The 23,776-nt window shown below is 37.1% G+C and overlaps 2 protein-coding genes across 2 annotated transcripts in view; both read right to left on the reverse strand.

The window, feature by feature from the left end:
- Baldspot (elongation of very long chain fatty acids protein baldspot) overlaps nucleotides 1–7,967 on the reverse strand; it is an 89,824-nt gene extending 81,857 nt beyond the window's left edge. The window contains exon 1 of the mRNA XM_034968540.2: nucleotides 7,306–7,967. Coding sequence (XP_034824431.1) covers nucleotides 7,306–7,496 — 191 coding nt within the window. The 5' untranslated portion in view covers nucleotides 7,497–7,967. The remainder of the gene's footprint in view (nucleotides 1–7,305) is intronic.
- Nucleotides 7,968–9,204: 1,237 nt separating this feature from the next.
- Nucleotides 9,205–20,650, reverse strand: GC (gamma-glutamyl carboxylase). The gene is made up of 9 exons (XM_034968834.2): nucleotides 20,588–20,650; nucleotides 20,001–20,165; nucleotides 19,589–19,744; nucleotides 17,975–18,140; nucleotides 13,902–14,087; nucleotides 13,130–13,293; nucleotides 11,308–11,771; nucleotides 10,524–11,001; nucleotides 9,205–9,730 (listed from the first exon to the last, which is right to left on the reverse strand). The coding sequence occupies exons 1-9, from the start codon at nucleotides 20,607–20,609 to the stop codon at nucleotides 9,384–9,386; spliced, it is 2,148 nt and encodes a 715-aa protein (XP_034824725.1). The 5' UTR covers nucleotides 20,610–20,650; the 3' UTR covers nucleotides 9,205–9,383.
- Nucleotides 20,651–23,776: the final 3,126 nt, after the last annotated feature.

Here is a 23,776-nt window from a genome sequence, read left to right on the forward strand (position 1 = left end):
GTAGTATTAGAGGTGGTGCTGATTTTTTTTATATCATTTATTTTTGCCAAATGTGAGTAGTAAATTCTGGTACATACATGGATGGTCCCTTTCACATTTTGCCATTTATGTATGGCGTACAAAATATGTGGTAGGTACTTACAATAAAAATAAATTAAAATAAAAAAACAAAGAGAAATGACCACGACAGTAAAATTTTAAAAATGGTTACACTACTTGGTTACAGTATTTGGTTCCAAAACCGTGAAAAATTTTGTTCGCTTGACCATATCTTGTCATTTATATCGATGTAACTGACAAACATTTCATAGTTTTGTAACTACTTCTTATAAACCGATATTCAACCTTTGTTATGGCGATTGGTTGCGAAGGCCTCTTTAAGTGTCTTGTTATGATCACACTGTGTGTAGCAGACGTATCCAGAATCTAGATAGCCGCTGTGAGAAAATTTTGTGACCAAAGTTACAACGCAAATCCTTTATTGCAGACATTCACGAAAACGAGAGCCCCAACGTCTTGAGGCTTAGGAATAAAAATTGGCCTTTGTGGCCATACTGTAGGCGATGTTATTTGAGATTAAACTCAATTAGGAGCGGCTTAATCGCTTCAGATGCTGGCCTTGGAGCTAAATTACTCGCTTTCGGTCCAAAATTGACATTAGAGGCACACAGCTGAAACGTGTTAATAATAAAATAATTTGAAATGCAAAAAAGATGGCTCTAAAAAATTGCAGTTATGCGGCAAATTTGAATATACATACTTAATAATTTATGAACATCTTTTCCGAACCTTCTTTTGCCTACTTAGGCATTATTTTTCGAAGGAACACATCTGTTTTTCGAACGGAATCACGGAAAAATGTCAGCCAAACATAACAGCAGTTTTGAGGGCACCATCTTCTATCAAAGTGGTAATTAACCAGTGTCTAGTGGAAACCACGAACAAGTGAGCGTAGTGTGGGGCTCACTCGAGGACTCATGGACCGACGATGTAAAGAAGGTGGCGGGAAGTAGTTGGATGAGAAAGGTTAAGGATCAGGTGTGGTTAGTGATAGCGCTCTTTGCGAAAGGCCAAGACTGTAGGCTGAAATGATGATGATAATGAGATCAACAATCTAAGAACTTTTGTATTTTTAATTTTGTGTTTGATGTAGATGATTAGCTGTTGGTGATCCTAATAAATGAAAAAAAAACAGCAAAACTAGACAATTTAGAATATATAGAACTGATAAAAGGGCAACGTTACTGTACTCGACAGAAAATAATGTACATCGGCCTTTAGAATGACATTTCGGCTTTGGAGAGCGTTGTCTTTGTCACTCATACCTACATGACATTTTATCGGTCTCGACGACAGAGCTCTACAAATCCGCTATCTCCTTCTTAAGGTCGATGTACATTATATTCTGCCGCGTACTATAGGAGATTAACCATTGTTTTAATCAAATCAAATCCTAAATGCTTGAGAAGTAGAAACTGATTTCGTGAAACAGTGAGTAAACAGGATTTATTAAACAAAATCCTTCTTATTAATTAATACAGAATATCATAAACATGCAAAAGTTGTTTGTGTGTTGATTTTTGAAAAATCACACCGCAACGGAGAAATGGATCGATATGATTTTTGCATCGAAATAGTTAAAGACCTAGATAGTGATATAGGTTAATTTTTATATCGAAAAATTATTTCCACAGGCTTCTTCAGAATATTTATAAAATAGAATAGGCCTTTAGACATGACCTACAGCAATGAAGAACAAATAGGTCGGACAAGTTAAATAAAACCATAATGTAGATAACATGAATAGTGTTTGATCTAAGCTGTGTGTGTGTGTGCTTAAACAATTCCACTGAATAGAATCTGTGTAGACTGTAGGCTAACGACTCGCTACGTGGGTAGGTGATTCAAATTCTGATTCATCTATTGAACGAATCTGCATGAAATATCGACACATGCGAAATGTTACATCATTTTGTACTGACGAATTTTAGAAAACGATTCTAGATGATACATAGATGTCTTGGAACGCGATGTCATTACAAAATAGTTCCATCAGAGTGAACTAGAGTGAGGTAACTCTCGGTTTGATCTTGAATCGACTACATGTCAAATTAGGTCACGTGTCAAAGAAAACCAGCCAAATGCGAGTCAGGCTCGCGCAACAAGGGTTTCGTACTACGGTCGTACTTTTCGACATTTTGCACGATAATTCAAAAACTATGATGCATAATAAAAATAAATAAAAATCTGTTTTAACCGACTTCAAAAAAAGGAGGAGGTTCTCAATTCGTCGGAATCTTTTTTTTTTTTTTTTTTTTATGTATGTTCCCCGATTACTCAAAAACGCCTGGACCGATTTTGAAAATTCTTTTTTTGTTTAAAAGGGTATACTTCAAAGTTGGTCCCATTTCAATTTGGTGAAGATCTGATGAACATCTTCGAAGATAGATACTGGAACTCCTCAACGGATAAGAGTAAATTGCTCGCGATCAGTGTAATAGCTTAGTAAACAGTAGATTTTTAACCAGTCATAGCATAATTCCATGGGGCCACTAAAAATTGTGAAATAAAATTTTTTTACAAAAAAAATAAAAACCGACTTCGTTACATAAACACTAAAAATTGAAAAATAATTTAATTTATTACCGAATATATTATGTATACAAGAGTTAATATAGTTCCATAATAATATTTTTTGGGGTCGGTGCCAATGAGGTGCCATTGTGGAGTCCCATAAAAATATGAAGTCCAGACGATTCGCGCAGCTAAAGCTAATTGGCACCGGCACCAAAAAGTGTTATTATGGAACTATATTAACTCTTGTATACATAATATATTCGGTAATAAATTAAATTATTTTTCAATTTTTAGTGTTTATGTAACGAAGTCGGTTTTTATTTTTTTTGTAAAAATTTTATAATGCACATTTGAAGACCTTTCATAATATATGATACTTGATGTAGCTATTTTACTTCGAAAATTGAAAATAGATACTAATTATTAGTTCATGACCACAATTTAATTTTTTTGTGTGATGTAACCACAAATTCACGGTTTTCAGATTGTTCCCCGAAGAGTTAGAAGGGTTTTGGCCATAGTCTACCACGCTGGCCAAGCGCGGATCAGCAGATTTCACACACCTTTGAGAACACTATGGAGAACTCTCAGGTATGCAGGTTTCCTCACGATGTTTTCCTTCACCGTTAAAGCAAGTGATATTTTAATTACTTAAAAACGCACATAACTCTGAAAAGTTAGACGTGCGTGCCCGGGATCGAACCTCCGACTTCCGATTGGAAGGTGGACGTCCTAACCACTAGGCTACCACAGCTTCGTTACTAATAATAACTATTACCTAATTAATTTTTCATTGTTGATTGTGCAATTTTATACCATTCAACCGTGAACTGCGAACAACACGTGAGGTTGTCTGCTGTTATCAATGTTCTTATCAGTTATCAGTAAGCACTCGCCTGACACCAGCCAGCGTTGATAGCGAGAACTGTAAACTGTTACAATGCTCGATTTTGTTACATTAGTTAGATATACCTTTAAATTAATATTATAAATGTGAAAGTGTGGATGTTTGGATGGTTTGGATGTTTGTTACTCAATCACGCAGAAACGGCAGAACGGATTTGGATGACATTTGGCATGGAGATAGATTATACCCTGGCACATGGGCTACTTTTTATCCCGGAAAATCGAAGTGTTCCCGCGGATTTTGAAAAACGTAAATCCACACGGACGAAGTCACGGGCATCAGCTAGTACTCAATAAATTTTATTCTAGTAAAATTACTTAGCAATATTTTATTTTTTATTTTTTATTTTTTATTCAGATACAAGTTAGCCCTTGACTGCAATCTCACCTGATGATAATCAATCTAATATTTTGTAATAAATATAAATATAAGATCTAGTCTTTAACTATCACGTCGATCCTTTGCTTCGTTGCGGCGTAATCAATGGACAAGCCAAGAAACGAACACGCTTTTATAATATTAGTAGAGTAATTTCAAGGTAAAAAATATAAAAGAAAGATAGGAAAGCTAATATGCTTCATTCATAAATACCTGTAATAAGCCTGATATGTCTATATTATGTGACAAGTGACAACTAATATATGGATAATGAGCTAAAATGTTATAATAATCAAAAGATAAATGGTATCAACGTGTTTTTATTGCAACGTGTTTAAATAGAAATTAACATTTAATCGATCAAATGCCTAATTCCTGATAAGTGATAACGATAAGCCACTATTGATGATCTCATAGCAGAAATAACTGGTTCAATAGGTGAAACAATAAAACACGAGTTTTTACTTCAGGCAATTGGGAGAGTAATTATTAGATATTTTAACAAAAAAATTCCCCTAATCCCACTTCTGATTTATAAAATTTCTTAACATGATTTAAATTTTGTGCAGTAGGTACTTCATAATCATTGGGTTTTTCAAGGGGTGGAATAACAATTAAGTGAAAAGCATGTAACGCATTCTTCTAGTAGCGCAAATGTTCATGGGCGGCTCGCTCTTTATATTGGATACTTAAGTAGATACACTTAGTATTAAAAAACCGGCTAAGTGAGGGGTCAGACTCGCGCACAGAGGGTTCCTTACTACTGTCCGTACTGTAGTCGTATATTTTCGACATTTTGCACGATAAATCAAAAACTATTATTGTATAAAAATAAATTAAAATCTGTTTTAGAATGTACAAATAAAGCCCTTTCATATGATACCCCACTTGGTATAGTTGAAAATACTAATATTTATTCATGGACACCTTTAAATTTTTTTTCGTATATAATCACAAAATCACGGTTTTCGGATTTTTATGTCTTATGTCTTACCTACCTGCCAAATTTCATGATTCTAGGTCAACGGGAAGTACCCTATAGGTTTTTTTGACAGACACGACATACGGACAGACAGACAACGAAGTGTTTCTATAGGGGTTCCTTTTTCCTTTTGAGGTACGGAACCCTAAAAAGCCTTACTAGATAAAAACTCCTAATTAAATCCCAAGATCAATGCTAGGGATAATGAACTTATGTGCGTCAGCAATAAAGTTGATAGTGTCTGAACTTTGAACTCTGCATAGCTAGCATAGTCCGCGACAGGTTGAGATGGCAATCAGGGTATGAGGCGGGGGGACGCCCCGCACACCCGCACATCACCCGCGCTCGCCCGCACCGGGTTAGCGCGGGGCTGTGCGGGGCGTTCCCTCCCCAATTGCCATTTCAATCTGTCGCGTACTATAGAATGATAGATAGATACGTAGTTGCTAGGTAGGTAATCTCGTCTCGGTGCTTCGCTAGCTCTTCTCACGGTCACACTTAGGGCAGCGACGCGTGCAGCTGTCTAGGTCATATGGTTGACATCTTTTCCGATAAACGTGTGATTTTTAGGGTTCTGTACCCGAAGGGTGCCAACGGGACCCTATTATTAAGCTTTCGCTGTCCGTCCCTCTGTGTGTCTTTCTGTCTGTCAATGGCTGTATCTTGTTAACCGTAATAGGTGCACTAAAATTTTGAGTATTTAAATGTAAAATTTATGTTCTGTCCCTTTTTAGCAATATTAAAAAGAAAAAGATGCAAATCAGTCTAAATTTAGTTAAGAGAAAGACAAGAGAATCGGCGCCAATGAATATTTTAAGTAAGTACATACAAGTAGGTATGTCAGAAGCAATCGCTTAGCATTAAAATTATCATAATATTTTACTGTACGTTCAGAAATGAATATCTGGGTCAGAGAAAGATGAGGTTAAGTAAAAAGAAATTTTGACATTCAGGTAACTATAGCCATTTATTTTGTATAATAAGTTAAGGTACTCAAGTAAGTAGGTACTACCTATTCAGATTTCGGTTTTTTTTAAAATCTAGATATTATATCTAGTAGATTTAGAAGCTGGTGTAAACAAGGCAACAAAAATGGGTCTAAATGTTAATTTTTCTAATCCTTTAAAGCCAATGCAACAAAGAAAGTATGTAGGTACCTATGTAAAAACTTTTATATATTTTAAATCTAAATATTAATTTTTAAAATAAGTACCTAACTTACTTTAAAGCTGGTATTTAAACAAGGCAAAAAAAAGTAAAAAAATCAAGTTAAAGTAAAAACTTTGAATTGTTTAACTGATTGCATTTATGCAAAATCTAAAATCTATTTACTTAGGTATTATTATGTGGTTAATATATTATTAGGTATATTTTGCCCAAGTCTTCGTTAGACATATAATTATGCTCATTAACCCAAACATATTTTATAGTAAGTTTTCATGTACTTACCTCAGTAAGTAGTTTGTAACATATGGGTGTATATTTGGCGAGTCACCGAGGCTAAGCGGAAAAAACTAGTTTGCTAGATCAAATGTTTTAGGTATTTACTATTAAATAATGGCCTTGCTAACAATATACAATATACCTAAAGACATTGTCTAAAGAATGTGCTACTTTGATACACAATAGGAAGTACTTCACTCGATCAAATAAAATCTTGAAATAAGCCGAAATAAAAGTCTAAAACGAATTATTTAATACTAAAATTTCTGACTTGGCAAATAATTTTTAAATGGAAATATTTGTCTTTAAGTACTACAGAGAACCCGCAAAATTTTGGTTTTCAACAGGACTTCTATAATTTATTAAATTCAAATTTAACGTTTGAAACACAGAATTTGAACATTGCCAAGCGGTTTACTTCAAAGCCACGCTGCCCGCCTCGGTGACTCGCCTTAAGTAGTATGTAATTAAAAAATTTGAAAAACTTGACATGCATGAAATATTGTAAAATTAAGTACCCTACTTGGGTACTTTACTTTTATAGTAAGTTTTCATGTACTTACCTCAGTAAGTAGTTTGTAAGATATGGGTGTACATTTTAAGTAGTATGTAATTAAAAAATTTGAAAAACTTGACATGCAAGAAATATTGTAAAATTAAGTACCCTACTTGGGTACTTTACTTTTATAGTAAGTTTTCATGTACTTACCTCAGTAAGTAGTTTGTAAGATATGGGTGTACATTTTAAGTAGTATGTAATTAAAAAAATTTGAAAAACTTGACATGCAAGAAATATTGTAAAATTAAGTACCTAACTAGTTAAGTACCCAAGTAGTATTGTAATGAAATATTTTCAGGGCAAATTTTAAATAAGTAATCTATATTACAGATAGGTACCTACTTAGTCATTACAGATACTTAGTTACATATTTCAGATAGGTACAGGTCCTGATTCAAATTGATTGTAGTGGGTGTTAATACTTACATGTTTTGTCATAAATATCAACTAAGGACATACCTGGGTCGGTTCTGCATGTAATATTGTCCTCCGAAAATGAATGCCATGTACACTCCCACATAATAGAAAGCGACAGTCCAATTCTCAGTCATCCATTTCCTAGACTTTTGATGAATAAACTCGTTTTCGAATTCGAAAATGTATGAATAATTCGGCGATACGTCGAGATTATAACTCATTGACGCCTCCATGGTTCCAGTCCGAAACTATTGAACTAATCACAGAAAACAAGCACAGTCTGTCGTCTAAATATAGTAAAACGATGCACAGTTCACCGGTGGTGAATTAACCTAAAAACTTTCAACAGGATACATAAAGTATTATATCACAGATGGCTAAAATGTCAATGGAGAGGCGTACAGCTACCGCGTATCGCCGATGAGACACTATTTCCAGTTATGGACGCGGAATGGTAAATCGTTGATTATATATTCGCACTTCGCTGTGACGAGGCGACGCCCGAGCGATGGAGCCCCGAACTTGCTTGATGTCAAATTACTCGTCCGTCAAAGCAGCAAGACGAAACGATGAATGAACATTGCCTCACGCTACACCAACACCACACACGAGCATGATTCAAATCGCGCTACGGAGCTGGAAACCGGGGATTTTACCACTACTTTTCACCCGACTTTTACCACTCCGCTATGCGTTAACCGCGCCGCCGCCGCCGACGTACGGTTATCAATGTCAGCTTGACATATTTGTAAATCTATTTGACATTGACATTAGACACCACACTTTCTTCCGCAGGCCATACTGTGGCATAATCTCAGAAGACGTCTCAGACTAAGAATAAGTCTTAATCTGAGGGCCATAATGGACTCTCAGAACAAGGACTATGGACTATGGTTGCCCCGGTCAAATTAGACCAAAATGGACCAAAATATAGGGCTGAGGTTGCAATAATTCACACATGTGACATGGCTGAAAATTGGTAGGATTGTTTAAAACACTATTATAAACGAAATATGAAGTCCTCATCGATCCGACTCAAAAAAATTTACTCAGTGTCAAAGGTCATAGAAACGGGTTTTTCGTGAATTTCAGCAAAACGGTAAGTTTTATCATAAAATTAGCTCAGACAAAAATTGTGGATCAGATAATTATCTATAAAAAATGTCCAAATACTTTTTCCCTAAGAGCCACCGTTTTTGAGATACATATACCTAACGATTCAAAAAGTTGAAAGAGTTGTAATCGTCATAACATTATGCACACGTTTCCACGCCACCTTTGAGGTACCTAGTGTACTTTTTAAAATTTGGTTTCCTTGGTAGGCCTATTCCACTGTTGATGCTGATCTGTTGTGTTTCTGTTTAATTTGAAACTATTAAATAATTAAAGATATTGGCAAGGGTTTTAAAAATGACGTGCTTAGATAAGTTTCGATATGCATGTTTCGTTAAAAATACTCGAAATAAAATACAAGTGCAGTTAGCTTGTCTTCCTCCAACCTCAGCGGCTGCTCATCAACATCTTTTTCGGGTATATTACCAAGTTCAAATGTGGCTCGGTTATCAGCTAGACCTAGGTGGGAGTTAAAGTTTGAACTGGCTCTAAATTCTAATGAATTGTCGACCACCTTCCAACCCCAGTCTTTTGGGTCTAGTTGATAACCAAGCCACCAAGGCCTGGGAAGAGCCCACAACAAACTCGCAAAAGTCGCAGCTTGAATCTCTCATTGGTTTATTTTATTTGAGACGTTTCCTTCGGTACACTAGAAAGACAAGGAAGGGAAAATGCGGAGAAAACACATTTTTTTCAATAAAATACTTTCAACACAGGAATTATTACTTTAATAAAATAAATTTGTGATATTTTAACTTAACTATAACCTAACTAAGTAGTAGATGATAGGTAGGTGCTAAGCTTAAGTAGGTAGGGAACTACCTAATTAAACATAATATGTGACGTATTTTTTAAACGTGCTAATTAATGCAAATAAATTAAAATTACCTAAATACTTATAACTTAGTTAAAAAACACTAACAGACATTAAGAAGTGATTATTAAATAGTTGTACTTACACCTAGTTTTGTTTTTTCAAAAAGCAATAAGTACTTAAATGAAATTAATTAAAATACACTAAATATATTTGTACCAACAATATTTGCAAACTTAACCATATTGACTAGACGTTGAAATAATTCTTGACCAATAGGCAACTTTGGTTTTGGCGGGGAAACTTCAAATGCTTGAGAATTATTAGCAAAAGTATACATATAAAAAGCTGAGGTTTCCCCGATATTAATAACTTTGTGGAAGGCCCCTGGATCTATTTTGATTTGGTTTCCTTTTGTGAGCCGGTAAGACTGTGCGTTCAGAAATTTGGAGACTTCAGGTTGATAAGCCACATTTCCGTCTAATACTCTCATAGAGATGTTCGTCAGTTCTGGTGGAATATATTTTTCTTGATCGTATCCTGCAAATATATATAAAAAATTGTAAACAAACTACCTATACAGAATAACTACTATACTACGTATAAGGTGAAAAAATATTTAAAGAACAAAATTGAGACAATCATTTTAAAAACGGAAAAAATTGGAAATCATTACCAACGCATAAAAACTGGGGGATTAACAAAACTACATAGGTAACAACTTCGACTAGGTACCTATTTTTGTTTTTTATTTTATAGCTCTAGGCAATTAGGGAGGTAGGTACGTATATTAAATTAGAAAATATAACAATTGAGTATAATATCAATAAGTGATGGAAACCGTTTTATTAACTATTAATTTAGTCATAAAACTACGTCTTTTGACCTTAAAAAGTCAACAAAAAAATTCCAGAAACGGTAATTTATGCCATAAAATAACCACAACCATTACCTACGGATATTGTAAGTATATTGCGTAAGTATGCAAACTAAGTAAGTAATAAGTATACGGAACCTGCTAGAAAAACAATAAGTAAATAACCACTTACACAATAAAGGTAAGAGGAATATAGATATATTTCCTTAGTTGGACATAGGTCTCTTGTAGTTGTAAGGACTTCAACACGCTACGGTCTAGGCACACGTCTAGGTCTTGCGTCGCTTGAGTGCGGGGCTCCCTGTGACTCGTTTGACGTGACCTGTCCACCTAATGGGGGGTCTTCCAACGCTGCGCTTTCCGGCGCGAGGTCGCCATTTTAGCACCTTGGGAGTTGGGACCCCAACGTCTACTATATAATAAAAAAACTCTTGCAATACAAGTTCAACAAATTACCTGCAAAGTCAGCGACAAATATCACATCGCTATAGTTACTCCAAGTATGTACGTCCGTCCTTATATTTTGTAAAACAGTCCTCCAACCCAATGCTTCATCAAGCAACGGCATGAGATAGGACACCGATTGGAAAGGCGACCAAGTTGCATTCAACAAATCCACTTTAGAATCAAAGATACGCTGGGTAAATCTTCCATTCATAGAGCACCAGACGTCTATATAAATTGATATATTAAAATACCGATTACTGGTCCCAAGATGCTCAATCAAATTCGCTTTTAAACATTTGGCATACTGGTACACCATATCTCCATGCCTCGTCCATCTATCATTGGGTGTGTAAATGTATGGGTCAACGTAAAATTCTTCTTGGTTGGTGTTGTCCACGACTTTTACGACCACAGATTCGAGGTCCCATGTGTGGACCATCATATCCCAGGAGTAACCGTAGAGACCATTTGTCCAGTTATTATAGCCCTGAGAAAAATTGATTAATATTGGAGCTGTTTCATTACCAACTTGACAAATTATTACACAATTTAATTTTTTTGTGTGATGTAACCACAAATTCACGGTTTTCAGATTGTTCCCCTAATACCAGCTATAAGACCCACCTACCTACCAAATTTCATGATTCTAGGTCAACGGGAAGTAGGTACCCTGTAGGTTTCTTGACAGACAGACAGATAGACAGACAGACACAACAAAGTGATCCTATAAGGGTTCCGTTTTTCCTTTTGAGGTACGGAAACCTAAAAACTAACGGTACGGGCTGTATTTTACCTTTGTAATGAAGTGTGAATAAGGTAGAAACACCTGCGACAGAACGTGCAAAACTATAAGTAGGAAAGTAACATTCTTCCTCCGATCTTCCCAATTCTCTTCATGTTCAGAAATTTTCTCCCTTTCAAATTCAGAGCAATCCGAATTGGATTTTTGTTCTAAATCGTTTTCTTTATCATCACTATTGTTTTTTGTTTTAATTTCCTCACCGATAACATCATTTTCGTCTGTTTTTTCATTGTCTTCGTCAAATCCAGGCCATTCGTTACATTTTTCGTCGGAAATTTCCATATCTTGCAATGCATCACTCGTGCTGCAGTGGTTGTTTTTGCTGTTGTGCACATGATTGCGAATTCCTCCTTTTACTTTTGATACCTGTTTTGTCGCATAGCTCGTGATAATTTTCGGCCAGTCGAAAGGGTAGAACAACGGCATCGTGGCTAGGCAGACCCAAGGAAACATGCCTATAGTAAACAGAAGTCATTTTACTTTTGTTGTATATTAATTGAATAAATTTTTAGTATGTAAAGAACAACTTGTCTGAAAATGTGGATAAAAGATTAAAAATGAAATTAATTCACTTTTCCAAATTCCATTTAAAAGTTAAAAAACATTAATTAGGTACCTAAGGTACCTACTTAATTATTTTAAAAATATTGACGACGAATACGATACAAGCCCAATTAGCAACTATAAATTAGTAGTTATTTAATATTTTCCTGTTAGTTGATACGATTTGTACCTATTCTAATAAAATACTATGTAAAGTCACGGTACTTTATATGTATTTCGGTCTCATTGTATCTACAGAAACAGATCTATGTGATCTTGTGTATCTAGTTAATCTAGTAGGTATCTAGCAAACCTCCATGTTGCAACTTATACTTACTTATACTATATCAGCAAATAAATAAATTGAATTGAATTGAATTGAAACTTCAGATTATTATTATTATTGTTAGCCAAGAAGAATAGAATATTAGCTAAGTTAATTGCTGACTAATATTCCCCTTTTCCCTCCAACTAAGCGTTAAGCTTGTGCTAGGAGGAGGTACGACAATAGTGCAAAGGGTGGGATTTGAACCGGCCACCTTTCGGTTTTCAGTCCGCTCCTTTAACCGTTGAGCTATCGAGGCTATAATGGACTACTTATGAAGGCGGTTACGCACTCATCCGATCCGAATCCGCGAAAATATAGTCCGTTCGAAATGACTCCTCACGCGCCATTTTAACTCGTAAAGAGTACGGTTCGATTCACCTTTAATAAATTGGGAATAAAATCGTACTTTTGATTTTGACGTGAAATATGTCACAAAAAGTTATAAAGACACGTGAGGAGTTAAATAAGCGTTATACTTACTTACCTTCAGAAGTAGTCATAAAACTATTTGTATGGTAGCTTATTATTATGACGATATCCGTATTTTAGCGTTTAAACTACCGTGAGTGATTTCCATTCTAAATACTATCTGTCCCGGCTTTACTCACGTGTGTAGTCGACGTTAGCCCGACTAGTTTCGAACCCATACGGGGTCCTTTTTCAAGGGAGTCCGTTCGCGCACGCGCCGCGGTTTCGACTGCGGGACGCACGTGCCGCTGCCCGTAGAGCCCCCCCCCCCCCGAAAAGGACCCATTATGGGTTCGAAACTAGTCGGGCTAACGTCGACTACACACGTGAGGTAAAGCCGGGACAGATAGTATTTAGAATGGATATCCGTATTTTTACGGATTCCGATTGGATGGGTGAGTGATCGCTCTTAGTTGTTAGTTTTGCGATCACATCTTCTATCACTTGATGATGAATTTATGAATATGTACAAACCGATTCTAAATAGCCTGCTGTTCATGAGATGGAACAGAGCACAGAAGATCATCGCCACGTGTCGAGTCTTGGACCACATCATCCAGATTGCCACCGTCAGGTCGAACACGAACACGAACCAGTGGACTATTAGATAGTCCGTCTGCTCTGTGCTCAGGAAAAGCCTACAAGTTGTTAAAATCAAGTTCGGTTCGATAAATATACTTATTTACTTAGGTAGGTACCTACTTGGTGCTGATGCCGCGACTTAAGTATACTTACGTCGAGTCGGTTTTAAAAATCCTGTGGGATCTCGTTGATTTTCCGGGGAAAGGTAGCCTATATCCATCTTTGTGGTGTAAGTTCTCTCTGTCGGTACAAAGCAGATTGATCGGCGGAACTTCATACATATGGATTTAGATTCCGGTGAGAACTTTTTGATTTTCCGGGACCAAAATTACCCTAGTACCCACTTATATGCGACCGGGATGCAAGCTATCTCCGCGTCAAAATAGGACGGATGAACCGTGAAAAGCTAGCAGACAGACAGATAGACACACTGTCGAATTTGTAATATTGCATAAGAATTTACTTAGAATTTTTGAAAATTATATTTTTCACCCAAAACTTATGTACCCTCATAAACAAACAGAAGTAATGCTTCTGGGCTTTTTGTTGATTTTTTTATTAGTAAGAAGATATTAAGTAGGTATATCTACTTAATATATTGCACTTGTAGCATGATACTAGTTACATTAAAAGTAGTAGGTACGATTGATTCATTATGATTTACTTGAATGGGTTGAACACCCAGTGTTCGCTGAGGTTCTGCACAGAGTATCCTGTCAGCCACTCTGCCGTTCCCTTCTTCATGCCCGCCATGAAGTAGAGTATGAAGAACTGGTACTTCAGGATGAAGTAGTTCCAATAAGGAACCGTCTGCTTGCTCTTGCTGTAGCCTAAGTATACGTCTAGCGACCTAAAAAAAGCATCATGATCAACCATCGCCGGCTCACTACAGAGGACGGGTCTCCTCTCAGTGTAATATGTACGAATTGACAGTTTAAACGTAGCATGTTCATATTAGCTGTAACATAAAAATGCAACTCCTCAATATATCAAAGTAGGTTGCCTGCACATCGGATTGAAAGAGAGGTGATGCAAAATTATGTAGGTTAGGTAGTTAAGCAATAAGATTTAAACAATAGTATGTAAGATTTATTTATTGTTATTGTTAGTCCATAAGCGGGAGAGTAGATCATAAGCCGGCTCTCAATAAACATCTTTCACCGTTGCCGCATTTAATTATTACCATACGGCCACAACATATCTCATGGCGACCCTTGCCAGTCGGTGCATGCCTAATCTAAGTGCGTGCACCGGCTGGGCACCGATCAAGAAGAAGACTACACAATTTTCTAAAGACTATCAAGATTCAAGACTCAATTAGAACAAAAAGAAGAAAATAATTCCACGTCCTGTATTAAAAATCAAAAAACACTAACATCAAGAAATAAGTTCAAAAATGAATCGCTTATGAACAGAAGACAATCTCAAGCTTCATTGATCGGCCCAGCATCATCGTGCGTCCAGGGTTATCCCGGCCACAACTAGGAGGTGTCCAGGGTATTCCCGGCCCAGTTCGAGGAGTCCAGGGTTTTCCCGGCCCACTAAGATGCAGTAAAGAAGAGGCGCAGACTCCAGACCTCCGGACCTGATGACCAAAACCAGTCCTGACGACGACGGCGACTACACGGCGGTCACGAAATTGATGAATAAAATGCGTCGCTAACAGTTAAAGTAAGTGCAATTTATCTCTCGTAATGGGCAAATAGGTAGAATGTGTAGGTATTGTAATTTTTTGGATAATAAATAATACTTGCTCCACTATCTACTAATAAGTTCCGTTCGTGCTTTATTTGTAAGATTTTATATAGTGTGTAGGATAGTTTAAACTAATAATAGATAATAATTAATAAATGAATAAGTAGGTAGGTACTTACTTCTTTCGTAAATATTCGGTGTTAAAATCGAAATATAATAATTCAGAGAATTATAACGGTGTCATCGCGTGGTCAACGACACACGCGTACCCGAACATTTTGTATTGTTATACGAGACAATGGTTTTGCTCAAGATGCAATTTGCAAATACAAGGAAATGAATATGAAATAAGGAGAATTTTTTCCTTACAGACGTTTTTCGTCTAGTTTCGTGCTAGTTTTGACGATATAAGACTATACCGGCTTTGACAAATTAGGACTCTGCAAACCAAAGGCTTGATCACCCTTCGGCTGTAGAAGTGCTATAGGTATAAAATATACAATATTTATTTTGGGATTGAGACATACTGACGTAGGAAGATGATTGTTATTTATTTGTTTGAACGCGATATTTTGCGCATATTTAGTACCTCCTCATTCAACTATATATTTGTCTAGACTCTTGATCATTATCTACCGCGCTGGTGTTAGTGAAAGACCTAGAATTTTTATGAAAAGTTGAATGTTATTGAAATACTTATTGAAAGAAATAAGTTTGATGAAGATTATAAGTGTTATGAAAAATGCTCACAAGCATGTTATGTTAAATATTGATTAGGAGAGTACGCGCCGCGTTTGTTGATTTGTTTATTTATTTGTATTATGTGAAGAAGTAACTTGAAAGGAAGATGAAGACTAGGAGAGATTTATTTTGACTGTCCAGGAAATATGAATACCTGAGATGTTTACTTAATAATAGGTATTATTATGGGTTTTTTAGAATAGAAACCTTATATTTACCGTCTTACGACGATGCTATACGACAGCTGTATACTTATGATGACGACTATTTGATAGGTCAAAGAATCTTTTAAAGTCGATTTGTGAAATCGATACCTCAGCTTATACATATCTAATACCTATGATGCTATTTTGAGATTATTTTATTATGATGAGATTTTTCGAAACTTTTGTAAAAGTTAAATCCTTGACTGTGCACTTAATAGATTACAATTTTTCTACATATTTATTAGTAAGGTTGAAAGTATGCCCATACGAAGTAAGAGATAAGATAAATTGCACTTGAGCACAGGAAGTAACGATAAAAAAAAATGTTTCCTTACATAATTTTAATTTTATTTAGCATTAGATTTTATTTTTGTGATTGTCATCATCTTTTCTTCTGATTCGATGTAGCGTCTAACATTTTTTTTTCTTTTAAGGGGAGGGGTAACCGCATACATTTTCAGGGGAGTTGTAATATGTACGAATTGACAGTTTAAACGTAGCATGTTCATATTAGCTGTAACATAAAAATGCAACTCCTCAATATATCAAAGTAGGTTGCCTGCACATCGGATTGAAAGAGAGGTGATGCAAAATTATGTAGGTTAGGTAGTTAAGCAATAAGATTTAAACAATAGTATGTAAGATTTATTTATTGTTATTGTTAGTCCATAAGCGGGAGAGTAGATCATAAGCCGGCTCTCAATAAACATCTTTCACCGTTGCCGCATTTAATTATTACCATACGGCCACAACATATCTCATCAGCGTGAGACGAGTTTTGGCCATAGTCTACCACGCTGGCCATGTGCGGATTGGTAGTCTTCACACACCTTTGAGAACTCTCAGGCATGCAGGATTTCTCACGATGTTTTCCTTCACCGTTAAAGCAAGTAATATTTAATTATGTAGTTAAAACGCACATAACTCCGAAAAGTTAGAGGTGCGTGCCAGGGATCGAACCCCCGACCTTCGATTAGAAGGCAGACGTCCTAACCACTATGCTATCACAGCTTAAAAAAGCATAAGTAGTAGGTACTTAACGTCTCGCCATAGAGGTATGGACTATGGTCGCTAACCATTGATTTCCGTACTCTGTGTCGCTAACTATGGATCTCATATTAAAAAAGCTCAGAGTCACTCAGCGGGCGATGGAGAGAGGTCCTCGGAGATTCTCTACCTGACCAAATCAGAAATGAAGAGATCCGTAGAAGAATCAGAATAAGTGACAAAGTTCGCCGAGTTGCGAAGCTGAAATGATAATGAGCACTGAAGATACCTATGTCCAGCTGTGGACGACAATCGTATCGATTGACGATTATGATGAATAAATGTGATAAAATATAAATAGGCTGTAGGAGTTAATCGTCTTAAATACTAATTCGTCTAAACAGTTTTGCTAGCCTTGTCAAGGTGGTACCTATCATTTAAAATCAATCAATTAGGTAAATGCTGAGTGAACTAGAGTGAGTGAGCTCTCGGTTTGGTTCTGAATTGACATAGTCAAATATTAGGAATTTTAGCACTAGGGGTATGTGGTGACATGAAATTAAAGATTTAAAAATATCATAGGAACTTAATAGGAGTAAATCTTTCCAACGTTCCCCACGTTGCCACGATGCAGGCGACCCATGTCACATACCTAGTCGTTTCATAGCCTACCCCTGGCAGTGTAAGTTAAAACCCCTAGTCGTTTCATAGCTTACGCCCAGCAGTGTAAGTTAAAGCCCCTAGTCGTTTCATAGCTTACGTCTGGCAGTGTAAGATAAAGCCCCTAGTGGTTTCATAGCTTACGCTTGGCAGTGTAAGATAAAGCCCCCAGTCGTTTCATAGCCTAAGCCTGGCAGTGTAAGATAAAGTCCCTAGTCGTTTCATAGCTTACGCCTGGCAGTGTAAGATAAAGCCCCTAGTCGTTTCATAGCTTACGCCTGGCAGTGTAAGATAAAGCCCCCAGTCCTTTCATAGCTTACGCCTGGCAGTGTAAGATAAAGCCCCTAGTCGTTTCATAGCCTACGCCTGGCAGTGTAAGATAAAGCCTCGAGGTGTTGCCAAGTTTCATAGGTCGGTGGTACCTATGCTGTGGAAGGTATATACGTACCAGTAACAATTAGCTTCAGTACAAGCAAGCAGTAATGCCACCAGGCCAAACAGATAGCTATGATTGTTCCAGAAACTCTTCTCGATGAGGAGCAGGTACCAGTAGCAGACGGTGAACAGCCATGCGCTGATACGATACCTGTAGCCCAGGGCTATGCCTAGTGCACCTACAAATAAATAACTAAGTTATTATTGTAGGCGACTTTTATAGAGTTTCTACTAACTTACAGACGAATAGTTCTTCGAGGGTGGGTTTCTGAAAAAAGACTATTATATATATATATATATATATTTTTTATATATTTATATATTAGAAATACATTTTAGCAATTTATCGTTTTTAATTATTATACAAGAACACACATTTTTTATCCTCTCAAACTTGGAAAATCCGCTAACTGGACGGTATCTAGCTCCCCTACCCTGCCTTGTTATTATATTGTTAGACAGTTTTTGAAAAAAGACTACAAAAATGAAAAAGTCCCCCCGTCTTATACCCCTAATGCCATCTCGACCTGTCGCGAACAATAGGTTTTGCATTAAAGGTCACATGTAATTAGTATGTGACTGGGTCAATGCACAAAGTTGGTACTTAAATTAATGAATTTAAATTAACACTTTAAAAATTAAATTAAATTCAGTTTAATTTTTAGGTAGACACTTTTTTAATGAATGGGATTTAGGTCACTCAAACTGCGGGGTACGGTCTATATTAATATTTAAACAAAATCAAATAATTTTATTTAAAACCGACTAAGTACGCAATTTGCGCTATTCATGCATTATATTCGAAAAATCATTTATTAAACTCGTACGTACCTATTTAAGTAGGATTTTTTATGAAAAAGGAATTAAGTAGTAAGTAAGTACCGTAACGTAAGTACGTAGACTCCCGTAGGTTTTTTTTAAATAAAAATGGTGAGCAACCTAGCAGGCGGGTCACCTGATGTTAAGTGATTACCGCCACCCATTAACATTTGCAGTTCCAGAGGAACCACCAATGCGTTGCCGGCCTTTCAGGAATTTATTGGTCTGCCCCGCCCCTTGATTAAGCCCATGTTATAATCTAATGGGAAGTGGGAACACCGCCGGAGGAAGTTGATTCCTCAGATTGCATGTGCGTAGAAAAAAGGATCTGGCACAACGGGTATTCGAAGTGCACCAGACACCGGTAGGTGGTGAGGGTGGAATTGTTTGCGGTGGCGTGTAGTGCAGTTGTAGAAAAAGGAGGGTGGAATGACATCAAACAACTCTTCAGAGCACGCTAAATACGCAAATGGGTTTACAGGGCTTAGTTACCCAAAGTTGAAAGAGGCAGCTTTAAATAGAGAAGCTTTTCGCATGATGACCTCCAAACTTCGTTTTGAAGAAGGCACGCGATGATGATGATTATAGAGGCGATAGAACAGGCAGAGAGAGCTTACGTCTCTGCGGTGCTCCAAGCTCTCCAACGAGCTGGTTAGTTTGGGATTGTCCACAAGTCGAACAGCCCGCCTTTGGATCCAATCAAATGGAAGGACTTGGTACGTAGAAGAAATAATTTTAAAATACCATACCTACCTATCACCCGAGCGAAGCCGGGGCTGGTCAACTAGTATTTTAAAAAAACACTTACCTAACCAGAGAGCAGTGTAGACAAAAGCCATGTACGGCAAGGGTACAGCTCTGATAAAGGGGACGAGTGGAAAGTGGCAACCCATGGGATCTCCCCATCGCTTGTCTATGATTGCTCCACCGCGCTCGTCCGGAATGTCGAAGAGCATCGCTATTCCTGGGGAATATAGAGAGCTTATCAGTACCCATATTATAAATGTGAAAGTGTGTTTATTTGTTGGTGATTTGTTGGTTTATTGGTGTGTTGGTTTGTCCTTCAATCGCGTAGCAACGGAGCAACGACGGATCGACGTGTTTTTGACCTGGAGAGTGACATAGGCTACTTTTTATCCCGGGAAATCAAAGAGTTCCCACGGGTTATTTTTCGGTTATTTGAAATAAAATCATCATTTAAGAATTCAAAGCTTGCTTACCAAACAAAATTCTTGTAACTGCTAAACTTGAAGAATCCTTAGGCGCGTACAAATAGGCAAGCATTCGTCCCAATGTAACTTCCTTAATGCGAAAGCCAAATTGCTCTTTGAACTTTATGTCCGTCGCTTCGTACAAGGAAGACGACCATAATTTTAATTTTACATCTGCAAAAGGAGCATAACTAAGTACTTACAGTTAACGTATTCATACTTCATATCACCGCACACCCGCACGTTACCCGCGTTCACCCGCACCGGCTTAGTGCGGGGGCTGTGCGAGCGTGCGCCGTGTTCCCTCCCCGATTGCTATCTCGACCTGTCGCGTACTATAATACTTATGTAAGTACCATGTACTTATGTACCCGTAAACTTTTTACGGTTGAAATCCGCTTAGCCTATTTTGAAGAAAGGTACCTACGGAGAAATTTTGAATTCCAGAGAATGCCAGAAAATGAAAGAGGATTTTCAAAAACATAAATATCAAATTGGTCTTCTAACACTTGAAACATTCAAGAAAGTTTCTGACGAAGAGTGGGAAAAGGTAACTATAAAATAAAATGGTTAATGATTATGTATAAAATACTTACATAAACAGGTTAAGTTTACCATGGTGGTTGTTCTCCGTAAAGGACAATTCGAAGACTGAGAGTAAAATCTGGGGAAATTCAACAAGGGTATTTTGCTCTACACGATTTTGTCACAGCAATTATGTGTGAGCACAAAATTGAATACTGATGAGTGTTGAACAGTTTTCCGATTCACTGATCGCATAATTTTGTTCAGGTAAACAGAACTTACTTAATTTTTACTAGCAGATGTTAATCATTATAAGTGCTGATAGCCTAGTGGATAAGACGTCGGCCTATTCGAAGGTCGGAGGATCGGTGCCGGACACACTTCATGGCTAATTTTTCGGAGTTTCGTTTTTGACGACCTCCCTGGCGCAGTGGTAAGCACTGTGATGTTATTAGTGGTAGGTCTCGGGTTCGATTCCTGGCAGAGGTTTGGAATTTTATGATTTCTAAATTTCAGGTCTGGTCTGGTGGGAGGCTTTGGCAGTGGCTAGTTACCACCCTTCCAGCAAAGCCGCCAAGCGATTTAGCGTTGCGGTACGATGCCGTGTAGAAACCAAAGGGGTATGCGTTTAATAAAAACTACCGTACCCCTTCCAGGTTAGCCCGCTTCCATCTTAGACTACATCATCACTTACCACAGGTGAGATTGCAGTCAAAGGCTAACTTGTATCCGAATAATTTAAAAAAAATATGTGCATTTTCATTTCATTTCATAAAATGCCAAGACCAGCTCAATATGGAAGTAGCTAAATTTATAACAGACATACAAAAATCAGCCTGGAATAATACGCCATCGATAAAAAAATGGAGTAAGGGTACCACCTATCCTAAGGAAATTATACACCTCATTAGAACAAAGAGAAAGCAGAGAAAAAAATGGCATGCTTCGAGATCACCACAAGACAAAAGAATACTGAACAAACTCGCGAAAACAATCAAGAAAGCAATCAAAAGTCATAATGACACTAAGTTAAATGATTACCTACGAAGCTTGACCAATGACCGAGAAACTGACTATTCTCTTTGGAAAGTAACAGGTAATTTAAAAAGACCCATCACACATATACCACCTATTAAAGAATCAAATGGAAAATGGGCTATCAATAACATTCAAAAAGCTAATAGATTCGCTCAGCATCTGGAAGATATATTCCAACCAAATGAGGGCCATACAATTGATTTCAGTGAGAATGAAGAAAGACAAGATGATCTGCAAAATATCAGACTTGTGACACCAAAGGAAGTAACTGAAGAAATAAAGTTCAATTTAAGCAAAAAAAAATCTCCAGGATATGATCTCATTACCGGAGAAATTTTAAAAAACCTACCTCGGAAAGCTTTAGTGAAACTTACCAATCTCATAAATGCATCATTTAGACTGAGACATGTACCTGAGTTATGGAAAGTTGCTGAAGTTATTATGATCGCTAAACCGGGGAAACCACCCCATGAAACAACGTCATACAGACCAATCTCTTTATTACCAGTTATTTCAAAATTATTTGAAAAACTGTTACTCAAGAGACTAAAACCTATACTAGAGGAGAGAAAATTAATACCAGATCACCAATTTGGATTCCGTGAAAAACACTCAACGATAGATCAAGTCCACAGAATTACTGACATAATAGAGAAATCATTAGAAAATAAGAAAGTGTGTTCTACAGTCTTTTTAGACGTAGCGCAAGCTTTCGATAAAGTGTGGCACGAAGGGCTTATCTATAAACTCAGAAATATGCTACCAAAGTCATTTGCTGATATTCTTGAATCATACATCTCAAATAGGTGGTTTAGAGTTCGTCAAGAAGATGCGTATTCTGAATTCAAGGAAATTAAAGCTGGGGTACCACAAGGAAGTGTCTTAGGTCCGGTCCTGTACTTATTATACACCTGTGATATTCCAGCACTAGAAAATAACACTATTGCAACATTCGCTGATGATACTGCCATAATAGCAACTGGAGAAAGTCACGAAGAAGCAGTAGAAAAAGTTCAAGCTGCCATAAATAAAGTCAACGATTGGACTATAAAGTGGCGAATTAAGCTAAACGAGTCGAAATCTATGCATATAGATTTTACCAATAAGTTACCAAAATATCACCCAATTTATCTAAATCGGCAACTTATTCCCTACGTAAATACAGCGAAGTACTTGGGTATGACGCTAGACACAAAGCTTCGATGGAAAGCTCATGTTAAAAAGAAACGTGAGGAGTTAGAATTACGCTACAAAAAAATGTATTGGCTGCTTGGAAGGCATTCAACGCTCTCATTACATAATAAACTTATGCTATACAAGCAAGTTCTGATGCCTGTATGGACGTATGGTATACAACTCTGGGGGTGTACTAAACCGACCAATGTTCAAGTAATACAGAGATTCCAGAACAAAGTACTCAGGGAAATAACAAATGCACCCTGGTATGTAAGAAATCACGATCTCCACAGGGACCTTAAGATAGAGTTCGTAAACAAAATCATCCAAAAGTACGCAGAAGCTCACCAACATCGACTTCGCCATCATGTTAATTTGGAGGCTGTGAAGCTTCTAGATAACATGGACATCAAAAGGAGGCTCAAAAGAACCAAGCCGTTCGAATTAGTGTTAAAAAGTACATAAGTGCAGCGTTTGTGTATTAGTGCTTGTGCTACTTTATTTTTCTAGGTCACAAGAACATAGTGAACTGTAAGTACGTGTTAGAATAAACTAAGGACAGTTACTGGACTGTAAATTAGATTTAAAAATTAATCATAAGTAGAAGTTTAAGCTAGAATAATATTACTTATTAGCCCATAGGCTAGATGGTAGTAGCAATAAAGCTACCATTTTATAATGGTGCTTTATGGTAGAAAAAAAAAAAAAAAATTTTCATTTCAAGCGATTAAATATCAAGGAAAACCTCGCAAGGAAACTGCATGCCTGAGATTTCTTCCTAATGTTTTCAAAAGTGTGTGAAGTCCGCACTTGGCCAGCGCGGGTGACTATGGCCAAACCCATTCTCGTTCTGAGAGGAGATCTATGCTCAGTAAGGAAGCAGGCATAAAATACCACGCAGCATTTGCATTGTATCGAAACGCTAAATCGTATGGCAGCACGAGTTTGGTCGGTGAGACGTGGTGTCACTAGCCACGGCCGAAGCCTTCCATCAGACCAGACCTTTTTTAGAAATAAATTCCCAAATTACCACTGCTGCCTGCTTG

Source organism: Maniola hyperantus, chromosome 5, assembly GCF_902806685.2.
Source record: "Maniola hyperantus chromosome 5, iAphHyp1.2, whole genome shotgun sequence".
Taxonomy (NCBI): domain Eukaryota; kingdom Metazoa; phylum Arthropoda; class Insecta; order Lepidoptera; family Nymphalidae; genus Maniola; species Maniola hyperantus.